Raw genomic sequence first — 25,802 nt, forward strand, 5'->3', positions numbered from 1 at the left:
TGCATTATTTCACGGTAATAATTAATGTTGATGACAATTTGTAGATTGCTTTTTTAAAGACATGGGTATTACAGCCTATGAGCCTTGAAAATTATGAAATACATTCATAGTTTGAATGCTCATGAAATTTAAATGATCAAGAATGACATAGTTATCGATTTATTCTGAAACCCATGGTTAATAATTCGCCGTAGGAGAATTATCTTCATATGAGAATCCATTTGCTTGAAACGATTGTTTTCGGTTACCTTCGCAGTCATCCCGAGGTCAAGATGTACAATGATTGATAATGAAAAGATAAGACTTAATCTTTCGAAAACTTGGCAAAAAATTGAATATGAGAGCAATGAGAAAATCAGAGTGTTTCCAAAATTCCAATACAAACATTTTCCAATTTAAACATTCTGCATCGAAAAAATTATTACCAACACTGAGTTAATTGGATGACGAATTCTAGTTTTCTATTGATTTGAGCTGTAAATTGCCATAATAGCTCCAAAAGTGGATTTTTATAACTAAAAACATTCGTCGAAAAGCTAGAAAGAATAATTTCGCTCTATCGCATTTTGGTTAAGCTATGTGAATGTTTCTTAGATGCTAAGATGTGCTTTATTGCAGCTTAATTCATGACATTATTCTACATTTTTTTTTCAGCCCCTTCCTGCGAAGACGCTGTCAAGATCAAAGCGAGACGTAAGTTTTTCTGTACAACGCTCAGTGCAGTAATGTTCACTGAAGTTCTTACTAGATGCAGTAGATACTGAAATTTCTGTTTAATTTCTAATGGACAATGATTCAAAATTGCATGCCCAAGTATATTTTGTATGGTCTCGTCGGTTGTTCAGCAGGGAACCTCATATTCGATGCATTTAATGGATATTTTTAAGTGAAATTTTGTGAGGATCGATGTCTTTGTTCCACTGCAAAATGAAACCGAAAATCTGGAAATTCTAATAGACGGCCTCAGGAAATTTTATTTCCCGTCAGATTTAATGAGTAATCTCTGAACGTTTTATTTTTGAGGAAATATTGAACCTTGGATAACAAAATTAAGACATTATTTAAATAAAGCCGTGCGAATGCCTTTTTCAAACCAGACGAAGGGAACCGGCTCATCGGCCGCTGATTTGACGCTGACAGTCGTGGGCACTGACCCGACCACGGCACTCCTACCCGGCCAGTCCATCAAGTACAAGCTCACCATCATCTTGCCCCAACTCAGTGAGACCAACATGATCCTTATTGCGTAGGACAAGATGCCTGATATGTCGTCTTGCCCAAACTTTGTGAGACTACATGATCATTATTTTGTAGGAAAAGCTGCCTGACATATCGTCTCACCGCAACTCTGCGAGACTACATGATCCTTTGTTTGTAGGAAAAGCTGCCTGACATATCGTCTTGCCCCAACTCTGTGAGACTACATGATCATTATTTTGTAGAAAAAGCTGCCTGATTTATCGTCTTGCCCCAACTCTGTGAGACTACACGATCATTATTTTGTAGCAAAAGCTGCCTGACATATCGTCTTGCCCCAACTCTGTGAGACTATCGTTCATCCGCCCTCATTTGGGCCACCTGATGCACGATGCTGTTGCTTGCTTCTCGCCGCTGGTAGTGTTGCAGGGGAGGTCGATCTGGAATTGTGTCCAGGAACACGTCCAGTTGTCTCTTGAAGGTCTTCAGGGTGAACTCCCCCTCTCTTAGATCCTTTGGTAGGGCGTTGAACAGCCTTGGCCCTGCCACGGAAAGTGATCCTTCCCGCAGGGATTGAAATCTGACTGCGGATCTGTTACGTAGTGGGGGGATCTTGCACAGTTTCCCCCTTCTCTCGTTGTGATATGTCTTAATCCTGAAAGTCTCGCTCTCGAAGTTTGGCACCATTCCGGTTATCATTTTCCATATCATTTTCCATTCCGGCATTTTCCATTCATAAGGATTCACGTGAATTCTTTATTTAATCTCATTTAAAAATTTAATTTCTTTTTCAATCTTCAGCTACCACCGCCATGGACCTGCTTGTCGAGATCTTTGTGATGGACGCAGTGTCGGGCATCACGCCCTTCGCGCTTTGCAACTTACAAATTACGGCGTTCGGCTCCCTGATCACGAGTGGCACGGGCGGCGCTCTTACAGCGGCATCTTTCACACCCGACATCAAGGAGAATGCCTTCCTCTCTGGAGTGGTTGGAAAAATGCCGTTATAAACTACTCATTTGTTAAAATTAATGAACGTTGAATTCTTCCTTAAAATATCATATGAGTTGTTTCAACTAGTTTTGCACTAAAATTGCACCATTTCATATTTGAAGTAAATGATTTTGCATTCAATTCCGGAAGAACAGCATGACATAAATTGTATCTCCTCATGATCCAATTTGGATCCGCCATTGCCTTACCGCCGTTCCAGAACGATCGAGCAACCATCGACTTCGGCTCCCTGAAGAACTCCGCGGCTGTCAACAGCGCTGGATCCTTCACTGACAGCACCATCGAGATCACTTTTGACGTGTCCCTGGTCTCAAACCCTGCGTACAAAAACGCCACAGCCATTGTCACCGCGGGGGCCGAGTACGACTCAGACAACTACGTGTGGGTCAGCCAGGCGTCCTACACCTACAACATGGATCCCGTGAGTAAACTAAAGGAGCTTCAGATATGCACTAATCCTTCACCTTGGGAGTGGTGCTTGTGCTACTGGTTTAGTCAAGCCGCCAGTCCCACCAAATTCATACGACATGGCACAGTGTGCATTCTAAACGCACTTCATAATACACACAGAAATGTCCCCGCTTTACAAGGAGCTCTTCTCGTGGTCCTTAAACGCAGTGAGCGAGGTAGTCATGCTCTCACCCCTCTTTCTAATACAACACTACTCATAAGTGTCTTTGGACAAATTTTTGTATGTATCTCTGGACCTCAAAGCCAAGCATTTACTCAGATGTAAATTTCTTAGAAACTCATCATTTGCTGAACTGAACAAACGATATTCCGACGATCACATATTACTTATCCTCTGTTGGTTATGCTCATCCCAGGATACTCGAGTATCTTGGGATAAGCATATCCAACAACGGATACGTAACATGTTACATTAAGTAGGATAAATACCTTCTGATTCTCTCCTACTTCGCTTCCCCCAGGGATACTCATACCCCAGCAGCATGACGCTGAATGGCCCCAGCACGGCTGCCGCGTACTCAGGAGCCACCTTCACTATAGACGCCACCATCACAGACCCCATGGGGCCTTTTACCTTCGAAGTCTACACTCCTAATAAAATTCATGTAAGTTAAAGACATAAAACTCTGCTCATATACATTTATTATAAGAAATTTCATCTTTGACTACCCCTTTTGACTTAGACTAGCCCTTTTGACTTTCACTTAACTGTCGTATTCAACTCTGTTAAGGTCCATTCGCTACTCCAACCAAACAGTTTTTATACTTTAATTGCATAGTATTCATGTTCCTGTATCGGCATGAAATCTGAAATGTATTTATTAATCAAGCGTGTTTTTATCAGAGTCTTTATCACGCCACAAACGAAAATAACTAAAAATTGTACAGGGAGATTCTCGGAAACTTCCTGATTAGGAAGCTCAATAAAAAAGAAGTTGTAAAGATATCATTACATTATGAATTTTATTGAAAAATACATCAACTCAATTTTTGTAACACTTAGTTTTAAAGATGACATCGTACAAATGGCGGCTACCTTGTCAATGCATTCAGTTAGTCAACTTTTGAAGTTCCGTTCAGCTCAAGGAAGCATATTGACCGGTATGTTGGCGTTGGCTGGGCGTATTTTGTTCTTCAAATGAGTTAGGGTCCTTCTATAGTCATTATAAACAACAGATTTAGAAAACCCCATAAAAAATCACACGGAGCCTAATCGGGGGATCAGGCCGGCCAAAGAAAGCCGCTTCTCAAGGAGATTAGGCGCAAATTACGAGTAAGGAATGATAGTAAAGTAGCGATAATGGAACGGCCACTTGAAAAGTACGTCGCGACAGCAAACACACGCTGCTCACTTGGCCATTGCATAGTGTCAACTGACTAGTCGGGACACAAACCCTCATGACCTTGCCTTTTATACGAAATACTTCCCCCCTTTTATCCTACAACATCTGGTTGCTTGGAGCGAAATACAAAACATTAAGTTTCAGTGAATCACCTGTAAATATTGACCCCAGAACAAATTCACGGTGTCGAACTTGGCGATCGTGAGCGTTGGTGCCAACCTTGGCTGCGCCGGGACCCCAGTGCCCGAGTATGAGTACTTCTACTCTGTGGACAAGAGGACCTACCATCGAGGCGTTGCGAAATTCGACTTCGTCATGACGGGACTCGTGTACCGTAAGTATCGCTTGAAAATGCAAGTATTCTGTTATTGCTACTACCACAGGAAATGGAGGAAGGCACGACGAAAGTTTTCAGGTATATTGTGTTGAACCTATTTTGGGGTCTCCCTCATAACGCTCCAAGTATATTGAAGTGGGAGCCTAATAATTCTTCCTACAAAGACTTCACACCTTTATTGATTACTCCATTCTAAGTTAAGCTCTTGGAATAGTTTATCATCCGAGCAGTAACGATGCTAAAGTAGTTTAGAGATTGTTAGCACTTATCACCGACATGGTTTGAAATGTAGCCTTCAGGCTTTGAAGAAAAATCTACCATCAGCGCAAAACTGAACGTGGCCTCAATAATTGTTGTTTATATTTTTTTTTATTTCGTGATGTTTTGGATTTACTGAAAATCTTATCATCGCACAGCTGATCTTGTCGCTGAACTGAACGACACTGGCAATAAAATTCAGCTGGGTTTCACGGTGTTCTTCGTGGACGTCGCCGAGACCGAGAATGTGACCGTGGGCGCTGGCATCACCATCGGCAACAGCACCTTGTGGACCTCCCTCATCAACGTCACCATGGGAGCGCCCATCACTGTACCCAACACCGCCGGGACAGCAACTTTTGCTACGGTGAGACTCCAGATAACAAAACAAAATTTTTCATCATAATTTAATAATTTTTTAATTATGTAATTCTTTAAACCTTTTACCCAATAAACATAACTCCTATCGTGGCGCATTCGTATGTGGATTTGATGACTGTAGGTGAACATGGAATGCCTTGTTCAATGAGCGTCGGTAATGCCGTTGTAATTAGCTATCTGCTTTGAGTATTGATCTGATTTTTTCAATTGGAATTTTTTTCTTCTGGAATAAAATCCTGAACCCCAAATAATTTATGCTCACTGGAATGTACCTTCTGCACACAGCCCTACATCGTGGGCGGCAACGGATCAGTCGCTCAGTACGGAGTTGTCACGTACGCGGTGCCCATCTCCATCACGAGCGGCAAGGGCGTCAAAGTCACCTGCACCGCCGCGCCGCCCGCTAACCGTGAGCCATCGCGTGCCAGTTAGATGATTATCAACACTTTCTTCAATATTAAATTCAATTTAAAAGCCATACAGGCCAATGCAAATGAAGTTTTTCCAAATTTCATCGCAACATCACCGGCGTTCTGGGGCCAGCCCACACGGTCACCGGCGTTATGGTCTCACCGGCGTTAAACGGTCTCACAGGCGTTCTGGTGGCCAGCCGACACGTGGAAAGAAACTTTGTACCGCCGTTTTTATTCAAATTTAACACTAGAAACCGGTACAACATCTGACTAAAACGCCACTAAAACGCCGGTGAGTCCGTTTTTCTAGTTTTTTTTTTTTCGAACAGTGCGCTTTCGCATCGGTTTTGTTAAGCTATCATTTGTTGGTTAGTCTAATCAAATATAATCTTGGTTTAGACCCACTTCTCTAATGATGTAACCTGAGGAGTAGAATGAGCGTATTTCCTCTGCAGACAAAATTACTGGCATCATGTGGGGCAAGGCGGGGGCTAACATCGCACTGCGACCCAACCTGACCGTGGGGATGGTGTGGGACGACACAATGGGCGTCACATCTTGGACATTTTATATCAACTCCACAGGACAAGTCAGTTCAAAATTTTAAACTCATTTTCCTCGCACTAAAATTTTCTCCATGGTTAGAATTTACCTGTCGATGATACTATTTCTCTCTATATCAAGCCAATCAAGTCGCCAATTCAGTTTGGAAACTTCAACCTAATTGCATAATTTAATTTGTTATAGATATCGTCAAGATTATTTGACATTAGAAATTGGCAATTTCGGTTGAAATAAATTGATATATTGGTATAAATTAACATTTGGCATAGAAAGCAAATATTGCCCAGCCTTTCTATATTGGATCTTCTTCAAAAAAAAAAACGAAGAATCCGACTAATAAATGTATTAGGGATATTGCACGTATTATCATATGCATAGAAAACATATGTATTACAAGACACGTAAATATATTTATTACTGACACGCATAAGTTCTTATGAGCCCACTGGTTGCAGGTCGCGAGCAGTGTTCCTGCTGACACTGTGGTACTTGAAGTGTCGGTGCAATATTTGGATTCTACTGCGAGGTCTGACGTATCTTTGTCCTGCGGGTCAACGGTCACGCTGACGGGAGCTACGTCGGGGGTGAGTAACGCAAGTGAAGGCAGGAGCTAGGGTTGTTATTGTGATATTGATGAGAACAAAAATTAAGAATACCTGTTGTTGCGGGGGTGAGTAACGCAAGTGAAGGCAGGAGCTAGGGCTGTTATTGTGATATTGATGAGAACAAAGATTAAGAATACCTGTTGTAGGGAAGAGGAATACTTTTTCAGAGATTAAGAATAGAAGTTGTTATCGAGAGGTATACTCAAAGGTTAAGAATACACGTTGTGCATGGGTGAGAGAACTACTAGTTCAGCAGTTAAGAATTGAGATTTTGGGAAGTACGAGGAACAGAGGTTGAAGATACACGTTGTTGGCGAGAGGTTTATCAAAAATTTAAGTCGTGGATGTCCGTGCTTGAGTTAGGATTTGAAATAGTGCATGATGCGTAAAGTGCTTGTCATCCGTTGAAGGCGTTATGATCCAAGGTCACTCCAGTTAAATGACTTTTTCATTAGAAACCAATTCAGCATTTTATCTTTTTTTATCGTCCAAGTTCCGTTCCATAGCTTTTACATCCAATCATGGTATCGATTAGATAGTATAGATCTGAGGTCTCTATTTCAGAGGTGCCACAGCTTTGAAGCCAATAGTATTCTACATCCATCTAACTGAAAATCAGACGATAATATTATAAAATTTTATTCACTAAAAATCTTATAACCAATTCTGAAATGATCTTATTCAGACCCGTATAATGAGATCACGAATGCACTAAGACGACATTAGATCATGTCTCTCACGATGCACATTGCTCCAACTCTATTACACGCCTGTACTTGCAATGAACTGAACATTATAGGTATGGATATATATTATATTTTACTTAAAAGATGGTGTCATAAATTACTGTAACTTAGTCATTATCTGAAAAGGAACCTTCGCCAGCGCTTTTTCCTTTGACAACATCTTTGTTCTGTAGTAAGCATTACCGTTATATCTGTAGTGAGCGTTGCCGTTATTTCTGTACTGAGCGTTGCCGTTATTTCTGTAGTTAGCGTTGCCGTTATTTCTGTAGTGAGTGTTGCCGTTATTTCTGTAGTTAGCGTTGCCGTTATTTCTGTAGTGAGTGTTGCCTTTATTTCTGTAGTGAGCGTTGCCGTTATTTCTGTAGTTAGAGAGCGTTGCCGTTATTTCTGTAGTGAGCGTTGCCGTTATTTCTGTAGTGAGCGTTGCCGTTATTTCTGTAGTGAGCGTTGCCGTTATTTCTGTAGTAAGCGTTACCGTTGTTTTTCTAAGTTGCAGCAATTATCTCTTTTGTCAATACAGAAAAGCATTATTGACGGCCGTACATTTTAAAACTTTCTCTCGCGTTCCATATTGCTTGCCTTCGTTGAAGTCGGCATTAAGTTAATATGAAAGGGTTGCTAGCTGAGCCCAAAGGACGTAAATAGGTTGAAAACGAACGATCATGTTCACTAACAGCTAACATCTTTATCTTACAGTACAACAACAAAAACAGGAGATACTGCATGTTGACTGCATTAACTATATATTCTTGCCACAATATACTGGCTATATCGGAATCTTTCTATGTATAATAATCTTTATAAATGAACATGAAATTATTTAGGGGGCTTTGGAATATTTTGGGGGCGAAGCCCCCTAGTAAGCCTAATGACGCCCCTGGTCGCCGCCCTTCCCTCTCTGCCCCTCCCAGAGTGGCGCATTTTGCGGTTTATTTTTGTTTATTTACTGTTTTGAAAACATTCTATTCTATATGGTAGGGATTTTACGTGTATGGTTAATACTGTTTAAGACTTGAAAGGAAAATTTAAATTTCTGTAAACTTAGATGTAGAAATCAATTCACGTTTTCGGTCGTAATTTGTCCTGTGATGAAAGCTCATTAGTCTCTTATCTACGACCGCTGAAGACTGGAGGGACAGCAGACGTTTCTGGCACAGCGAACGTGATCAATCCGACCTCCACCACCTGGTACAAGGGGGATCAACAGGCACTGCTCGTCACTCTCACCTTCCCACGTGAGACCAGACTATTATGTGGACATTCCACTATTATCTGGGTATAATAACATGCTGCGTGGTGCCTTATCCCGATGGAGTTTTTTTTAAATTGAAGTAAAAATGTTTAATTATATTAAAATCTGACGCTCTTGTAAGCGTTTTAATCGAAAATTTCAAGTCCAAACGATTCCCAATTAATTATACTGCGAATAAATCATTTCCATCATATGCATAGTAAATTAATCTGTAACTTTTTCTGCTTTAATTAAGCAAAAAGGAAAATTAGTAATCTCGCAGGTAAAATAAAATAACCTGTGATAATAACCACCTACCAATAAAATTCCCTGTGATTAAAGCTGTTCTATGTACCCAACAATCACGAGGTGATGGCCCGCCACTCTGATCGAGTTATTTGACTAACAAAACGTTTGATCAAACTAACCTACACACAATTGTTTCATGTGCTGGAGCAGCGGGGGGCAAGGCTTACTCCAACATGACCATCGAGACATCAGGCGACTTCGACGTTACGGCATTTGGAGCACAAATCTGCAAAGTGGAAATCTTGCGTTCAGGACTTGGAGTGCCCACACTTGGAGGCCGAATGGACCTTTTAAACAATGACGTTACCTTCGACAAAATGTGAATACTCCCATGATATAAACCTATAAAGTATAAACCTATAAACCAAGGATTGAATACAGAAGCATCATTGCAGCTATATATCTGAGCTTGCTTGGTTAGCCATGGAGTTATGTTGCCGCGCGCTCTGTGCAAAGTTGCTTCAGCTCGTTGCCTCAAAGTTGCCGCGCTGCCTCATCTCATTGCCTCAAAGTTACTTCAGCTCAGCAATTATCAAATTATCCCTCTTTTACCGGACCAGTTCTGCCTCCTCACTCTACAACGACGGAGGCAAGATGTTGGTTGGTGCCATCGCAGGGGTGAACCGCGGAACTGCGGCCGCTGCTGGGGACAACGACGTCGTCCTCAGGATGACTTACTTCCTCCCCAAGAACCAAACTACCATCACAAGTTTGTGCCAAAATATATACAACGCGCGGTCGCATCATCGATTTAAAATGAATTTATAAAGCAATTTGAGTTGAAGAGCTTGCTTAGAATAAATAAGTAAAAATATCAAAATACAACCGTTGAGAATAAAATTGCTGGTGCTACGATTGTGAATTCTCTATTTATATTATGATGAAATGTGAACGAGCGCATTTAAGTAGAATTTGATATTGCGCTCCTGGACCGTCATCATGCTATTAAATTCAAACCCTCAGAACCAAAAATTCAATAATCTGCCGTGAGCGTTCAGGAGTCTGCACTCAAAGAGATAAGCGCTCTAGTTAATTTTCACCTAGGGGTTACACTGTTTAGGCATCTGATGAAGTCAAAATTTTCGCAGGTTTGACTTATAACATGAGTATGGGGATCCAGCTGGACACAGACCTCATATGGACGGGCTGGAGTGGCTTCACGACAAGCGCAGCGGCCCCAACGGTGGCGGCAACAATCATTTCGCGAATGATTCCTCCTGATACGACGACTTATGAAGTCGGTCGACCCATCCTAGTCAAGGTGCGTTGCTTTTCGCTTTGAATTCGCTGCATTTCAATTCACATTCAATTTTAAGCAATTAATATGGTTAGCCAAATAACATAGTAAAATTTCACCTGCTGATCAGTTCATTCTGTAATATCAATTTAAATTTACTAATTTCATTCATTTTCGATTCAATGTATCCAAAAACTTTCGGAATATATTTCTAATGTACTTTAATTCGACAAACTTTTTTGTCTTCATCGCCGGAAATAGTCCGCTTAATTTAACTTAACTCTAAACTATAAATTTTGATACCCTAGATATACCCTTAGATCAAGATATTCCTGGAATTAGGTGAAGTAAAATGGCGCGGTTACTCTTGGTAGTTGAACACCGAGTAAATAGCCTTCGAGTTATCTAGTTAGGCTCAATGCATATGATCTTATGCCAAAAATCCATCTAACTTAGACTATTCTAACTTACAGCGTCCAATCTCATTTTTTAAATAGTTCCAGCGATGGTTCTCCGTTCAACCTTCCTTTGAACAGAGGAAAGAATCTATTTATTTCTTAACGAAAGATGTACAATTTTTCCTATGTCGATAAGATGCGTGACGCATAACTCTCTGCAATATCCCACCACTCTCAGTTCGTCATGAAGATGCCCCAAGGCAGCGTAGACAAGATCTCGCTCGTCGTACGCACTGCCAGTGGTGGAGTCACGGTGCTCTCCCTCTGCCGCATTGTCATCCTGGCCATAGGTAAGATGAAGCAATCTCGTCCTCAAACATTCTTCTCTCAAAGGCTTGAACATCATGACTATCTGAATTTAGGGCAAAACTACTATTATTTCATTTGTGTCTGAGTACACTGTAGCCTTTAAGTCACTGGAGTGCCGGATGCCTCGATAAACACCCTATGAACCTGGACGAAATAAAATAATTTAAATGAGCTTGCTTTTGAGCTACTTTGTCAGGAATAGCAGTGCTGCGTTAAAATCTCTAACAATAAGCATATAAATACCTTGGAGGAAAATCAAGAAGGCATTTTATTAATACTACTACACAAAGTCGTTTATATCAAATTTAATCATAGGAAAAGGTTATATAAATCAATCATCACACTGATGAAATTAACGATAATAAAATTAGCTATTAATATTGACAAATGTTTTGGTAAATTGACCCCGTACAGGGAGCAGCTATCCGTGCCTGGACCCTGACCCGTACGGTAAATCAATCATCACACTGATGAAATTGATGATAATGAAATCAGCTAGTAATCTTCAATGAGGTTTCAGTACATTGACCCCGTACAGGAAGCAGCTATCCGTGCCTGGACCCTGACCCGTACGGTAAAGAGCTCACCAATTTTGCTCAATTATAAATTATCAATGAGCCGATCCTTTCCCAAGTAAAATTAGCTATTAATCTTTAAAGATGTTTTGGTACATTGACCCCGTACAGGAAGCAGTTATCCGTGCCTGGACCCTGACCCGTACGGTAAAGAGCTCACCAACTTTGCTCAGCCGAACACAATCATCCACGACCCTGTCACCTGGGGACTCAAAGCCACCGTAGATTTCGGAGTGCTTCGCAACGTTGGTCAGTTCCGCTTAAGATCTGTGATAATCAGTCTATTTAATTTGAAGTTATCTCCTCATTCATCAAATAAGATGTACATTTGATGAATAATAGTTTATAATTTATTTAAATAATAGATGGTGGTTCCAAGCAGGTAATTTGTTCGATGTCGAAGCTAATTATTCTTAATTAAATGAAATGTAATTATCAGCCAGCTTTGAACTGTGTCACCTAATCGTAATTATTCTTTTTTTTTCTTTCGTCACCTTACATGCAGGCTACCAAGCGTTCTACGCTAGCGAGTTAGCCGACAGTGATGCCATCGTGGTAGGTGTGTTGGTCAAAGGGTTGGTCGTAGGAACTGATAATGTGACTATCGACCGAATCANCTGTCTCTTATACACATCTAGATGTGTATAAGAGACAGCCAGAACCTGTTGGCTTAGCAAGTGCTCCCTAGCGAATCGAAGTAGTTGTGTTGCCTGGTTTCTAGTTTGATTTCTGCGCCGTTCTGCACAGTCCAAGTTTGGCCATCGTATGTGTGGTAGGTTAAAATCTCCCGCGACCACAATATTTGCGGAAGGTTCACCTAAGTTGGTCACCTCTGTTTCTATTCCATCGAGAGTTTCATTGAATTTTTCAGGCGGGAAACCACAATACCTTAAAGGAAAACCCAGAAGGCATTTTTGTTAACACTACTACACAAATTTAATCATAGGAAAAGGTTATATAAATCAATCATCACACTGATAAAATTAACGATAATAAAATTAGCTATTAATCTTTAGAGATGTTTTGGTACTTTGACCCCGTACAGGGAGCAGCTATGTATCCGTGCCTGGACCCTGCGCCGTACGGTAAATCAATCATCACACTGATGAAATTAATGATAATAAAATTAGCTATTAATCTTTAAAGATGTTTTGGTACATTGACGCCGTACAGGGAGCAGCTATCCGTGCCTGGACCCTGACCCGTACGGTAAAGAGCTCACCAACTTTGCTCAGCCGAACACAATCATCCACGACCCTGTCACCTGGGGACTCAAAGCCACCGTCGATTTCGGAGTACTACGCAACGTCGGTCAGTTCAGCTTAAGCAGTTATGCAAATATATCCGTGCCTGGACCCTGACCCGTACGGTAAAGAGCTCACCAACTTTGCTCAGCCGAACACAATCGTCCACGACCCTGTCACCTGGGGACTCAAAGCCACCGTCGATTTCGGAGTCCTTCGCAACGTCGGTCAGTTCAGCTTAAGCAGTTATGCAAATCAGACTCCTAGTTCAAAATACAGTATATTGTCTTCACAACAGAACTGAATTTGTCTTAAAATGAATTTCATATGGAGCACCGCATTGACTGAAAAATGAATGTATAATGAATGCCCTTTCCAAAAGTTCCAGTTAGCTCTGCACAAGTATGTGTACTCGGTAGTTGGACATATTTTTTTTTGTATTTTGGATGAGTGAAATTCTTACCTTTACGTTGCATCACCAGATTACACAGCCAAAGTTAACTATTCTTGCGTCACCTGACACGCAGGCTACCAAACATTCTACGCTGACGAGATTGCGGACAGTGATGCCATCGTGGTGGGTGTGTTGGTCAAAGGATTGGCCGTCGGAAATGATAATGTTACCATCGACCAAACCAGCATCGGTGGGACGAAATCGTTCACCACTAATCTGGCCATCTCTGCCCCTTTAACTCCTGTAAGTTTGCTAGCCTTCTTATAAAATTTTAACAATTGATATTCATCATTAAAATTAAAATGATAGATTGCGGCCAGTGAACCAGTAGTCACGATACTATATGCATTTGTTAGTGCTGGATTGGATGTTAGGGTATCCGAAATCACCAGCCAAAACCAACATGAGTATGAAAATGTACAATATATCGTTAACTGTCATGGAATTTAATCGTTATTTGATTATGAAAATAAGTCACATAGAAGTATAAAAACTGAAATCATAAAAATTTACTAGTAAATAATATTCTCTACGATACAAGATTGTTTGCAATAACAGCCTAGTATTCTTTTCGTTAGATTTTATTTTCCCTTTATTCCCCTTCTCATGATTATTTGTCTTCACTACTCGACAGGCGAACACCTTGACCGAGGCCAACTGGGTGCCTTTGGACGGAACAGCCGTCGCCTACGCTGGCGTAATGAAAATCATCGACCTGGTCTTGGATGTGCCTGTTGGGTATCGACAGCCTCTCATTGTTAAAATCAAAAACGACAATTCACTCAACATGGAGCTGTGCTTCGCTGCTGTCGCTGCAGTGAGCCTTTCTTTCATTGTAGGAAATTTCGGGTGTTAGAAGCCTCGTGCGACATTAAATGCATTACTCTATCACAATTTACGGTCCTGTCAGCTTCCGGTATAGTGACGCTGTACCCACCGCGCAAATTAGCGGCTCAATGTTCGCGATTCGTTCTGTTTCCTCCAATTAAATGAGCGTCTCATTAGCATCCCGTCAATTGTCGGGCGAGCGTAGGGTGCGCTCATTTGGCACCTGATACCTTCCAAGTTCGAAACGGCCAAATCTGAACAGTGCGTTAAAAATTGCCCTTCCACCCTCCCTCCCTGTACTAAAGGGGGAAGGGTTTTGCTTATCGACAATTTGAGGTTTGACTACGATGTTTTCAGCGAACTTTACAATTTGGTCGATCAGATGATATTTTTTAATTTCCCATTTCCTCTTTTACAAACGGTGCGTCATATAAACAGTTCTAACATTTTTCAAATTATACCTCAATGCCTCATTAACGGAACTAACTGTTCAGGCTTTCTAGCGAATACGTAACTCGAAAAAATTGGCAGTCCTAACAGTTTCACATAATCTTAGTTTTATCACTAAACAGGTGGGAAAGAACGTGCCGTGTGTAATCCCCCATTTGATCGTCCCGGAGGTGGTAGTGAAGCCCGCATGGGAAGAACATACCCTGAACCTCCTGGAAACGTGTTACTACGATGTCGCCCCCGGTGACAAAAACGAGAGCACGGTGAGTGTTTGAAGAGCAACTGTTGGAAAACGTAATGGGCCTCTTAAAGCCCTCGATTACGCTCCTTAGCATCAGCTGTTGAATAAATCGCTCGTAAGAATATTTCGATGATTCTTCAAATATAATGCATTAGACTGTGGATATCAGAGGATATCTCTGTTTTATTTATTGAATGGTAATACGAAAACAAATTGCGTTTGATTTTATGGTTATATAATTTTAGGCATTTCAAAATCGTAGATGGTTTTCTGTAGCCATTTTAACTAATTGCGAATGACTGCCAAAGCTTTACATTCTATTTTAGTTTTTATTTCTTCTTCATCTTTCACCAGATAACGATCAGGGTGGGAGTGCAGTTTACAAAAATAGGTTCTTCGGGAACACTAACGGCTGAAATACTCGAAAACGCAACGCCCCTGACAACTTTGGGTCCACTTACGAAAGTTGTCACAAAATCCTCTTTAGAGTTCGACCCCAGCACCATCAACACAACCACTACAGGATTTGCAGTCCAGCTCGTTGATAACACGACAACAACTGTGTCTCCGGGTCAAAGTTTGTTCTATGGCTTGAATGTCATTATTCCTCCGGACACCATGGGAAAGCTTGAGGTGAGCTCATGACCGCAGTCTAGGAAATGATGCTCTGTTAAATCTCGATATTTTGAAATAATGTAGGTCTAGTATCTATACCGGCATCTATTGACATTCTTGATTTCCTTTGTTTAGTTTGCATGATGTTCAATAGAACGGGCATTACTCAGCCTGAGTCATTTTGACGCCAATTATTGTAAACTTTTTACGCCTTTACCTGATATAAGCCAATAGAAGTGAAGATTTTTCTCTAATTTTAATGTAATTTCCATGCTTCGCTGCTCAGAATACGCTTATTATAATTCCATTTTCAACACAAACAAATATCAATCTCGTTCTTCTTTCCTAATTCACGGGCAGCTCGGTGTCATGGCTCCTACGGACGGAGGACGAGCGTACGCTACCGTGCACAGCCTGCGCTGGGGCGCCAAGCAAGGCAAGAACATCGGCTGTATGCTCGACATGATCAACTACGACGTGAACTTGCTGCAGAACTCTTCGCTCTCCCAGCCAATGATACACACGTCTCAGACTGACACTTTGGTGGCTCAGCTCGGCTACATCACCAACACTGGTGAGATGTACTGACAAACTGACACTTTGGTGGCTCAGCTCGGCTACATCACCAACACTGGTGAGATGACAGAAAAATAATCCCTGTAGCAATTCGAACTCTCTAGCTTCGTACTAGAAGCCATCGTTAAACAAAATTCATGATTTATTATCCATTGTTACAATAGTTTTACTCTGATAGATAATAGATTGCGTTTTGTATTAATAACTTTTATTAATTCTTAAGGTTTGAGTTACATGCAAAACTTCCCCACTGAACCTACCGACAACATCCTGAGTGTTGAGGTGGAAATCATGATGGCCGACCACACCAATGCCACTGCCAACACCGTCATTCCGGTGTCCATTGCAGTCAAGGTGATATTCCTGGTCACACTTTTTACTATATATAGGTTTACTATTCTCTAAATTCTTATTCTATTTTGTCCCTAATTCTTCAGTTTAATTTATATCGGCAAGCAATATTACTCCAACAACTGGAACGATGGCTTTTCCCATCTTTAATCATTTCCAACATTTACTCAGAAAGTGACTTCCAATTAAAAAGTACAAAAACTTTCATGGTTTACTTCAATTTATTAGTAAATAATGCGTTAAAACTTTTGACGCTACCTGCATTTTAATTTACCTTTTAGTTATTCCGATTCGTGCGGTTAATTTCGGTTATATTGTCGTTTTCCAAACAATGCAGACTGAAGCTGCAACTCCAGGTTAGCGAACAGCTCAATGATTCTCATGGGATCTGATCAATACTTTTGATCAGTAATAAATGATCTGATCAATAATAAAATTGATTTTTTCAGTGTGCTGATCTGGTGTATTTCAATATTGCTCAAACACCGTATGCAAGTGTTCACTTACAATGCAAATAAATTTGAATTGAACAGTTAGGTCTGTGACTTTTTGGGAGATTTTTACTCCATTGCATGCTCCTATAAAATGTATTTTTCTTTTATTCAGTTTTTAATTGCATTACTTTTATACTTTATAAAGTTACAGTTAAAGTAATAAAATTAGTTCAATCAGAAATCGTTGAGAATCAGAGCTAGGGAATCTAAAGAACATTAAGCTAAGCCATCACTCAGGCAAAACTACTCCATAAAATGCCATAATTGGTAATTGTCATGCTAGTTTTTAGAGCAGCGTATGTTTTCTATTAATTAAGGAATGAATGCGGATACATTTGACGCCGTTGCATATAGAGAGAGGACAGCATTATAATGTGTGCTTGTTTAATGACTTGAGCTGATTTTACAGTAAAGGATGCGATTGAAAAAAGCATAACTTGTGACCGCCGCTGCGGACTATACATTTATTTTACGGAATGCATGCAGTTCGGTGATGTGATCTACGTGGTGACCAAGAACCTGCAAATAATCCGCTCAGCAGCTGACCTCATGGCACTCAGAACCTACGTGAACTTCACAGAGGTGCCGAGCTCAACGATCTACAGCCGAGCGTAAGAACTAGACATGTGACAATACTTTCAACCATATTCTCATGAACCTGTATTATATTTCATAAAAAATTTTACCTGATTACTAGATTATGCCATTGAATATATCATTTTACTACAGCGTGATTCATGAGAACTTCCTGTTTAGTATTTCCTGCCAAGCAGCCAAATTTTGAAGGAAAAGGCAATTCATTTGAAAGGCAAGGTAATGAAGTGTGTCCCGCCTATTCAGTTACCACTAAGAATTGGACAAGTGAGCAGCGTGCGTTTGCTGACGAGTCGTACTTTTCTGATTGTTTTGCAAAGTTCACTTCAGAACACTTCATCTCCTTGAAGGGTGACCTTCATTGGCCGGCCCGATCTCCAGATTCAGCTCCGTTACATTTTTTATTGGGTTATCTTAAATCAATTGTTTACAATGACTATCCAAAGACTTCAGACCCTCATTTTTAGAACAGCATACGCCAAGTAGTCGCCCACATACCGTCAATATGCTTCAGATAGTTGAACAGAACTTCAAAAATCAACTAACTGAATGCATTGACAATGAGGGCCGTCATCTGTCCAATGTTATCTTAAAAACTAAGTGATACAAAAATTCTGGTAATGTCTTCTTCAGTATAAATTATATTTTAGTGATCTTTATTATTTATTTTTTCAAATCAGGAAACTTCCGTGAATCACCTTGTGCAAGTGCCAATCTTTTGACTAAGTGTTTTAGCTTTTACGCTCGTCAATAAGTTGGTGTGAGATTTTATCTGTGCAATTATTAACTTAATGTTATTAGATTGTTTTACATCGCAAATTCACGAAAAATTCAAAAGCAAAAAAAAACTCCGCACAATTAACCATATCTCTATGGAAAACGTTTCGGAGTCCTGCTCCCACGTTAGTTCGAAAAATCTAGAACGCAGATACAATCTGAAGTTAATGCTGTCCAAATTAAAAACCAAATATTACGAACGAAAGACAAAGAAAGAAATTAAAATAAATAAAATCCGTAAAACCCATCTGTGAACAATTTCTAGTGAATAAGAGCTAAAGGCTGCATTTAAACTCGTGATCATTTTGAAAATAAACAATGATTTTAAAACACGCTGATCGGAAGCACCAGAACTAGAAGCTAAAGCCTGAAAGTCACTGTCGAAAACTGGAACGTTGCACTGTTCAGCTCTTCCACAGTTTTTTAGCGCATTTTCTCATTTATGGAAAAAATGCACTATTGTGCTCGCCATGTCCGTCTGTCTGTCTGTCCGTCTGTCCGTCCGTCTGTCCGTGACCTCAAGTTTTCGTCGACGAGAAAATGCGCTCTCTGTCACTCACTGCAGTAAGTACTGAATTATATATTTATTTAATATTTGGTTTTAATTTTGACTGAATCAACTTCAGATTGTATCTGTGTTCTAGATTTTTCGAAGTGACGTGAGAGCTGGACTCCAAAAGGTTTTCGATAGGGATACGATGAATTTATATGGAGCTTTCTTCGCATTTAAATTCCTATTAAATGACTAAGTGTTATTTCGAACATTCATATGAGCTTTAATTATGGAAATGAAAAACAGCCTTTAATTTTTTTATAAATAATCTCGGGCATATTTCGATTCCCTCTGCCTCTGTTATCAGGCAGTTAGAACCAACGCTTGCGTAGCGTCCTCTTAGGTCGCGATTAATGATTTCATTAAATTTCCAGAGCAAATCCCCAGCTGAAAATGACCTTCCGCGTGTCTCATGTGATGAACTCGTCGCGACAAGAATTGAACGGAGCAATTGTTCGGGTGCTGCTACCGAAGCCAGTCGAGTTCAACAATCTGACGGACACTTACAGTAGCAACATCACCGCAAACTTCACCAACAACCACTACCTGGACTTTGCTGTGAGTTCATCTTGCTACGTTGACAGGAATTTCGTCATTCCTTTACTCCCACTCATTTTTTACACTATTCGTTCTAATTTTTGTGTATACTTAGACCTTTCGTTGCGATCGGGGCATCGAACAGCTGTTTGCCCGTGGTTTCTATAGGGAGCGCAGCCGTGCAACACCAATTTTGTGCACCAATAAGCCCTGAATCGAACGCCTTGGATCTCTCCGGACATCCATCAATCAGCCGTGAACCACTCGGTTTTGTCCTCCTCTGCCCTTGCATAAAACCTACCGTGCACCACCAGACCGCGGATCGAATATGACTTCCCGTCATCGTTAAATTACGTAATTTTACGTTCACCGCATCGGAGGTTAGGTTTCAGATAGCATAGTTCTATTCCAAAATTTATCGTCCTTCAACGAGTGGCCGTTCGACCGAGGGCTGGTTCAACGCACGGCCTCGATATGATTGTCCAGAAGTGTTGAAGGCTACGTTCCGGAAGGCAGGAATATTGATGGTCCACTACATCCAGGGCAGTGGTGGTCTTCGGCAGGCGACCCGTTTCTATATAACTACTAGTGCTTTAGCTGTGCGACAAGAATTAATTATATAATTTAAATTATTATCAGTTAAAGGTCCGCAACTTTATTCGAGTGGTATGTTAATTTCATGTTTGTGCACAGAACAATCGTTTTTTTTTTCAAGTTAAAAAAACTCTTTTTTTTACTTTCATTTAATATATTTTTTGTTTCTATCAAGAAAATTAAAAAGCGTACAATAAACGAACAATCTTTCTTAGATCTCGAACCTGTTCTTCACTGACTACCTGGAGATGAACGTGACGGTGAGCATCGACCCCTTCAATACAATGATCAAAGGACTGGGACTGTTAGATGCCGCTGCCTTGGTACGCATCGTATGTACCACGTTCGCGGACGCGGTGCCCAAGTACTGCGGCACCACTGCCGTACTCCCCTTCCAGATCGACGGCACAGGTAACGATAGTGGCAATGTGTTCAGCTATCTAGTTCAACTGGTAATAGAAATGGTTTTAAAATCCTTGATTGTTTGCCCAACTCATGCACTTTTGTCACTAATCCTTGGAGGCACATAAACATTGATGGTAGGACAAAATATTCAGTTTAATCGTTCACTGCCTTTATTTTTTCTAGTCCTGCGACAAAAATATTACAATAGTCATAATAACCTACTTACAATAGTAGTACCTGTATACTTGTATGAATAAGCAATTTCCTCATATTTATTAGGTTTAGAATAATTTAGAAACAACATTATTTTACATTATTTTGGTGATTAAAACTCTAGATTAATTACAAATAACATTTCACAGCGCCTTGGCTTCTGTATCTAATGTGCATTTACATTTCAGCGTGCAAGCGTCGCAACAATAGTGCCACAAGGCACGATTTGAACACTCCTCTCTCTCTCTGAAAAGTTCCTATATCTCTGCTCATAATGTTGCGACGAACTTGTTGTGGATAGCTTGCCTCTCGCAACAGTTCCTTTATCTCTGCTCAGAATGTTCCAACGATCTTAACATGAATAGCTTGCCTCTCTCAGAAGTTCCTATATTTCAGCTTAGAATGTTCCGATGGATTTGTCATGAATAGCTTGCCTCTCTCAGTACAGTAGTTCCTATATCTCTGCTTAGAATGTTCCGACGAACTTGTCATGGAGAGCTTGTCTCTCTCAACAGTTCCTATATCTCTGCTCAGAATGTTCCGACGAACATGTCATTGATAGCTTGCCTCTCTCAACAGTTCCTATATCTCAGCTCAGAATGTTCCGACGAACATGTCATTGATAGCTTGCCTCTCTCAACAGTTCCTATATCTCAGCTCAGAATGTTCCGACGATCTTGTCATGGATAGCTTACCTCTCCCAATAGTTCATATATCTCTGCTTATAATGTTCTGACGACATTGGCACGGATAGCTTGCCTCTCTCAACAGTTTCTATATCTCTGCTTAGAATGTTCTGACGATCTTGGCATGGATAGCTTCCTGGACTGCCAGTTTTCAGCCTCAACCGCCATCAGCGCAGCTACGGGTCCAGCGTATTCGAAAATTGCAGCAACTGGTGAGCATTACGTTAAAACATAGAACTCCCTCTTTCGTTTTTAAATGTACCCTCGTTTTTAAACGTGGAAATAAATATTTTACGTCTTTCAAACTAAATTTGTACCAGTTTAAGCATAAAATTTCCTTTATGATTAAATCCTTTCCTGTTAGTTAGCCGTGCCTCACTCATCTCCCACTTGAGAGAAATTTTCTGATCCGAGTTTCATCATGACATGATAGGTAGATAAGTAGTATGGATAGGCGTCTTAACAGCCCCAATGTATACGGAAGCTTCAAACACGTTAACAAAATTCGACAAACTTTTTATCACAATTTATTCGATTTTAAATTAAATTCAATTGTTACTGATTAAGCCAGGTCTTGTTTTGCAATGACAATTTTACAAAAAAAAAACATAATTTCAGGTTCAAACATTATCCCAGTAAGATAGTTAATATAGACACGCACTCGAATAGCCTCATCTTTATCCGGCACTGGGTGACAAACAAGCGCACTTACATATAAATCTCGAAAGAACAAAGTTTTATCGAAGTCAGTGTATTACACACGACACTTTCGTTAGAACAAGTTTTTTTCCAAGCGTGGTAAACCTAACGGTAATAGTTTGTTTTTTTCAGCGGTCCAGCGAATTTAGTTTCTGCCTATTGCAGGCAGGTTAATAATGGTATAAATTAATTACATGCATTTAGAGACACCAACAAGGCTAATTCTGCATTATTTTTCTTTGAAACCAATTTTCTACCGTCTATTGCAGGCTGGTCTCCGGCAGTGCGCTCTGGACCCGGTTGGGACCATCACATTACAATAGATTTCTTGAAGAAGACACGCGTCACGAGAATTACTTTCAGTTCGAGCTCTGTCAAAATTACGCAGTTCAAAGTCCAGTATTCATACAATGGAGCAACTTTCATCTCACCTTGCGACGTAAGTATCCCAATAAACTTTATACTTACATGGGCCAGCGGTACAAGCATAAGGCATCACCTTATTAAATTTTAATCGTGACATACCTGATGACATTAATCAACACTTCAGTGAGGTACAAGATTGAGCTGGTTTAATAAACATTAAACAGTCATGCAACGCTGCGTTACCTAAATTGTTGCGGTGAAACTATTATTTTAAGTTACTTCACTAACACTTTGCACTACAGACCGTGATATCGGTCACCACCGACGACACCCTCCTACCGCCAGCTTGTCGCTTTGAGGCTCGCTTCGGCCGCCTCATCATCGTCGACAGCGCGCCCAGCGATGCGGCCTTTGTTGTGAAGTGAGTCGTAAATGCTTTATTATTATTCAAGTCTTAGCTCTACTATTCGTCATTCAAAGTGACTTTCCTCTTCTATTAATAAATGGCTCTAAATCGAGAGCCGGTAAAATCCAAATGCATATTCGTTACGCAGTTGGGCACGGTTTTTTGTGGCTTACAGTTCTGCATCCTTCTTTCGGACAACCCTTATTTTTTTCGAACTTCGTCAGATTCAAATGGTACGGCTGCTCAACTGAAACTGTCAACGATACCTGCTCAGCTCTGCCGACCACCTATACAGACTCACCAGGCTGGCGCCAGATATCTCACGACAAAACAAATTCAGTTTTCTACTTCTGCGATTACAGCCCCACAAAGAAACGAACTGTCTGCTTCTCTTCTGCCGATGCCGGCGTCACTTGGAATGGTGAGTTCGAGAGTAGCCAAACTTTTGAGGCAAGCCATAGTATATCAGTACAAGTGAAAGTAAATATGGCATATTAGATTGTTAGGAATTTTCCTCTCGTATGTGTTCTTTTCCATGAATAATGCAGTTCGGCTGCCCTTAATGCAGCATTTTTGAATGCATCCAAGAATTGTATATTTTAAGGTTTGCTTGTCTCTTTCGCATAGCAATGCCGGCGTACATCGGTTCCCTTGTTGGACCGAGCGGTGGGCTGTTCTACGCGCGGGACGCCCAAGGCATAGCGACGGTCTCCAGCACCGACGGCGTCAACTGGCTGGTCACGGACGCCACCGTCGCCGCAGGGCTCACCGTCACGGCCAAGAGTGTTCCCGGCAACGCTAAGCTTTCCTTCACTGCCGTCACCGATGGGGACTTGACAGGTTTGTTCATTTTTGAAAGGTTTTCTTGAACGGGGTTGAACATTACATGCCGTCACCGATGGGGACTTGACAGGTTTGTTCATTTTTGACAGGTTTTTTAAACATTACAGTTTCCATCGTGCTGCCCATTTCAATAAATTTGTCGATGCGAGTCTAATAAACTGATTCCTCTGATTTGAAGCTCCTCGGTTGCTTCATTAGATATATTTCTCTATTTAATATATTATGTATGGATAATACTCAATCGCAAGTTAGATAATGCAATATAATGAACTTTGTGATGTATACCGCAAATTCGACTTATCTTAAAAACTTATTTGGATTCGTTGTAGAATATTTCTCAAAATTAGCATTCTCCCGAACGTAAAGGTCATATTTTACTGAAAAGATAATATTAACATATATCTAAGTTCATATTTTGTACATATTATACCATATGTTTGACAGCGGACTACACCGGCATCACGAAGGGCGGCAACTACGTCGTCAAATGGGAGAGCTGCTGCGCCTGAACATCCGCAGCTGCCGTTTCATCAGTGCCGGTCAAACCTACAATTGATAATTATTTCTAAACCATATCAATCTTATACCATGAATAAACGTTTACACTCTGCAGCAATATTCTCTGTTTAGTATTAAATCAGGAGCGAGCAAACAATTGATTTAAAATATTTCCTTATTTTATTATGGCAAATCAATATAGGGCGAACGTGGTTTTCAATCCTAATCGAAAATGTCATGCTACTGAGGCTAGCAGCTATAGTTGCATTGCAAGCACCCAATGATTATAAATCCTTTTATAATGATTTTATTCCATTTTAGCTCTGCGATTCAAAATAAAAACGAATTATTTCCAGGAGTCGAAAGCTCAACTTTCACTAACGAGTTATGAAGTTTTGAATTTGAAATAAAATATCCCACTGTGAGAAGCCGGAGATTTTCCGACTTGATTGGGTATTTAAAGAAATTATTTTTCTTTTTCTTACCAATTCACAAATATTGTTAAGCAGCGTCAGTAGCATCGATAAAGAAAACTCTAATTGGTTAGGGAAACTAGAGGTAACAATAATAATTTGTGTATAACCGCGTAATAAATATCGTATCATGTATGACTTATCAATACAATTTATTATTTCATTCTTAATTTTCACAATTTCTATGAATTTCTTCGTGTTATCCAGAATTATTCACTGCAATGCATCAAGAACTTTTGCATGAATTTCATGTTATACGCACGGCATTTAATTGTTCTTAATCTTTCATTACATCGGCGGCAACGATCATTGTCTGTAATTTCTATAAGTAATGTTGGACAGCTCGTCATATGCATCAAATTTGGCCCATAATGGTTCAAGTCCTGGTACTTTTTTGTTATACTTCAATTTGATCCTCCAAGTAATATGAAAGAACAAATTTTGTCTTGGTATAAACTATAAATTATGTGTGATTTATTATAATATGAAATTTTATTGAGTCCTGGAACAAATAATTTAAGTGAAACTGTTTTTAGAGTTACGCATATCAATAGCATATAATGTATTGATCGTTGGCTCCTTGTGCACAAGTATTTTCTTTGCTAAAATGCGTTTAATATATCTTAACGCGATAATAATTTACATTCTTTCCAATAAATTATACCAACAGCATCTAGCATTCCTGCAGTTTGTAACCAACTTTCCTTAGCCTTCAAATTGAGTACCAAGGGAACTTAAAATGTTATAATTATTTAATGTGAATTACGATATTTTCAACATATTGGAAAACTTAATTCGAACAAATATGAGATCGCCTCGTATTGGCGCCTAATTATCGATAAAATTCTAGCCAGGTAAGAACGCCTCGCTGTACTTAAATGTCATGAGTTGGTTGCGTGGATTTTATGGATAAGTTGAAGCTGAGGAGGGACAATATTGACAGTGAATTGAATTAAAATAGTTCGGTTATCATTTGTTTTATGACGAATTACAATTCAAAATATAGCAAGGATATCAAACTTAACTTAGTGTAGGAAATTTTTTAATCCGATCACTCGAGTAACTCCGGTGACTCGAGTTACTCCGGTGACTAGAGTCCGGTGACTCGAGTTACGCCGGTGACTAGAGTCCGGTGACTCAAGTTCACCTTCACGAGTCCCAACATAAGTTTTGAAAGTTAACATGTTTAGGTTGCTCTTTCTGCACTCATGGATTCTCACATGCATAAAGACAGGCAACAAGAATAACTAACTATCTTGTAGTAACAAATAACTGCACTTAATTCTAAGCAAAAGGGAACTAAGCTCGACAGTAACACAGTGTAACTCGAGAAAAAAATTAGGTACATCGTAAGTTCTTTAATGACGCCACCGACATAACAGTTCTGCTACAATCTACATCATTAGCTCAGTTTCAATAGCTCAGGTGTGTAAGCGCTGAAGTATGAAAGCTCCTAT

General features: G+C 40.1%; 1 protein-coding gene across 1 annotated transcript; it reads left to right on the top strand.

Moving 5' to 3' along the window:
* Nucleotides 1–639: 639 nt before the first annotated feature.
* Nucleotides 640–25,036, top strand: LOC108672396 (the record flags this gene model as incomplete). Its single annotated transcript, XM_018160041.1, has 33 exons — nt 640–693; nt 1,098–1,221; nt 1,999–2,186; nt 2,411–2,632; nt 3,144–3,287; nt 4,197–4,359; nt 4,779–4,987; nt 5,287–5,410; nt 5,870–6,003; nt 6,434–6,562; nt 8,456–8,564; nt 9,020–9,188; nt 9,430–9,578; nt 9,958–10,130; nt 10,743–10,854; nt 11,560–11,697; nt 11,954–12,067; nt 12,622–12,759; nt 13,220–13,389; nt 13,781–13,963; nt 14,547–14,687; nt 15,020–15,298; nt 15,641–15,854; nt 16,080–16,210; nt 17,188–17,312; nt 19,000–19,183; nt 19,972–20,167; nt 21,165–21,272; nt 22,029–22,198; nt 22,428–22,546; nt 22,756–22,952; nt 23,159–23,371; nt 23,819–25,036. Coding segments are annotated over 33 exons (5,088 nt in total), but the record flags the coding sequence as incomplete, so codon positions are not given.
* Between the last annotated feature and the right edge of the window lie 766 nt (nt 25,037–25,802).

Source organism: Hyalella azteca, unplaced genomic scaffold (genome assembly GCF_000764305.2).
Source record: "Hyalella azteca isolate HAZT.00-mixed unplaced genomic scaffold, Hazt_2.0.2 contig12736, whole genome shotgun sequence".
Taxonomy (NCBI): Eukaryota; Metazoa; Arthropoda; class Malacostraca; order Amphipoda; family Hyalellidae; genus Hyalella; species Hyalella azteca.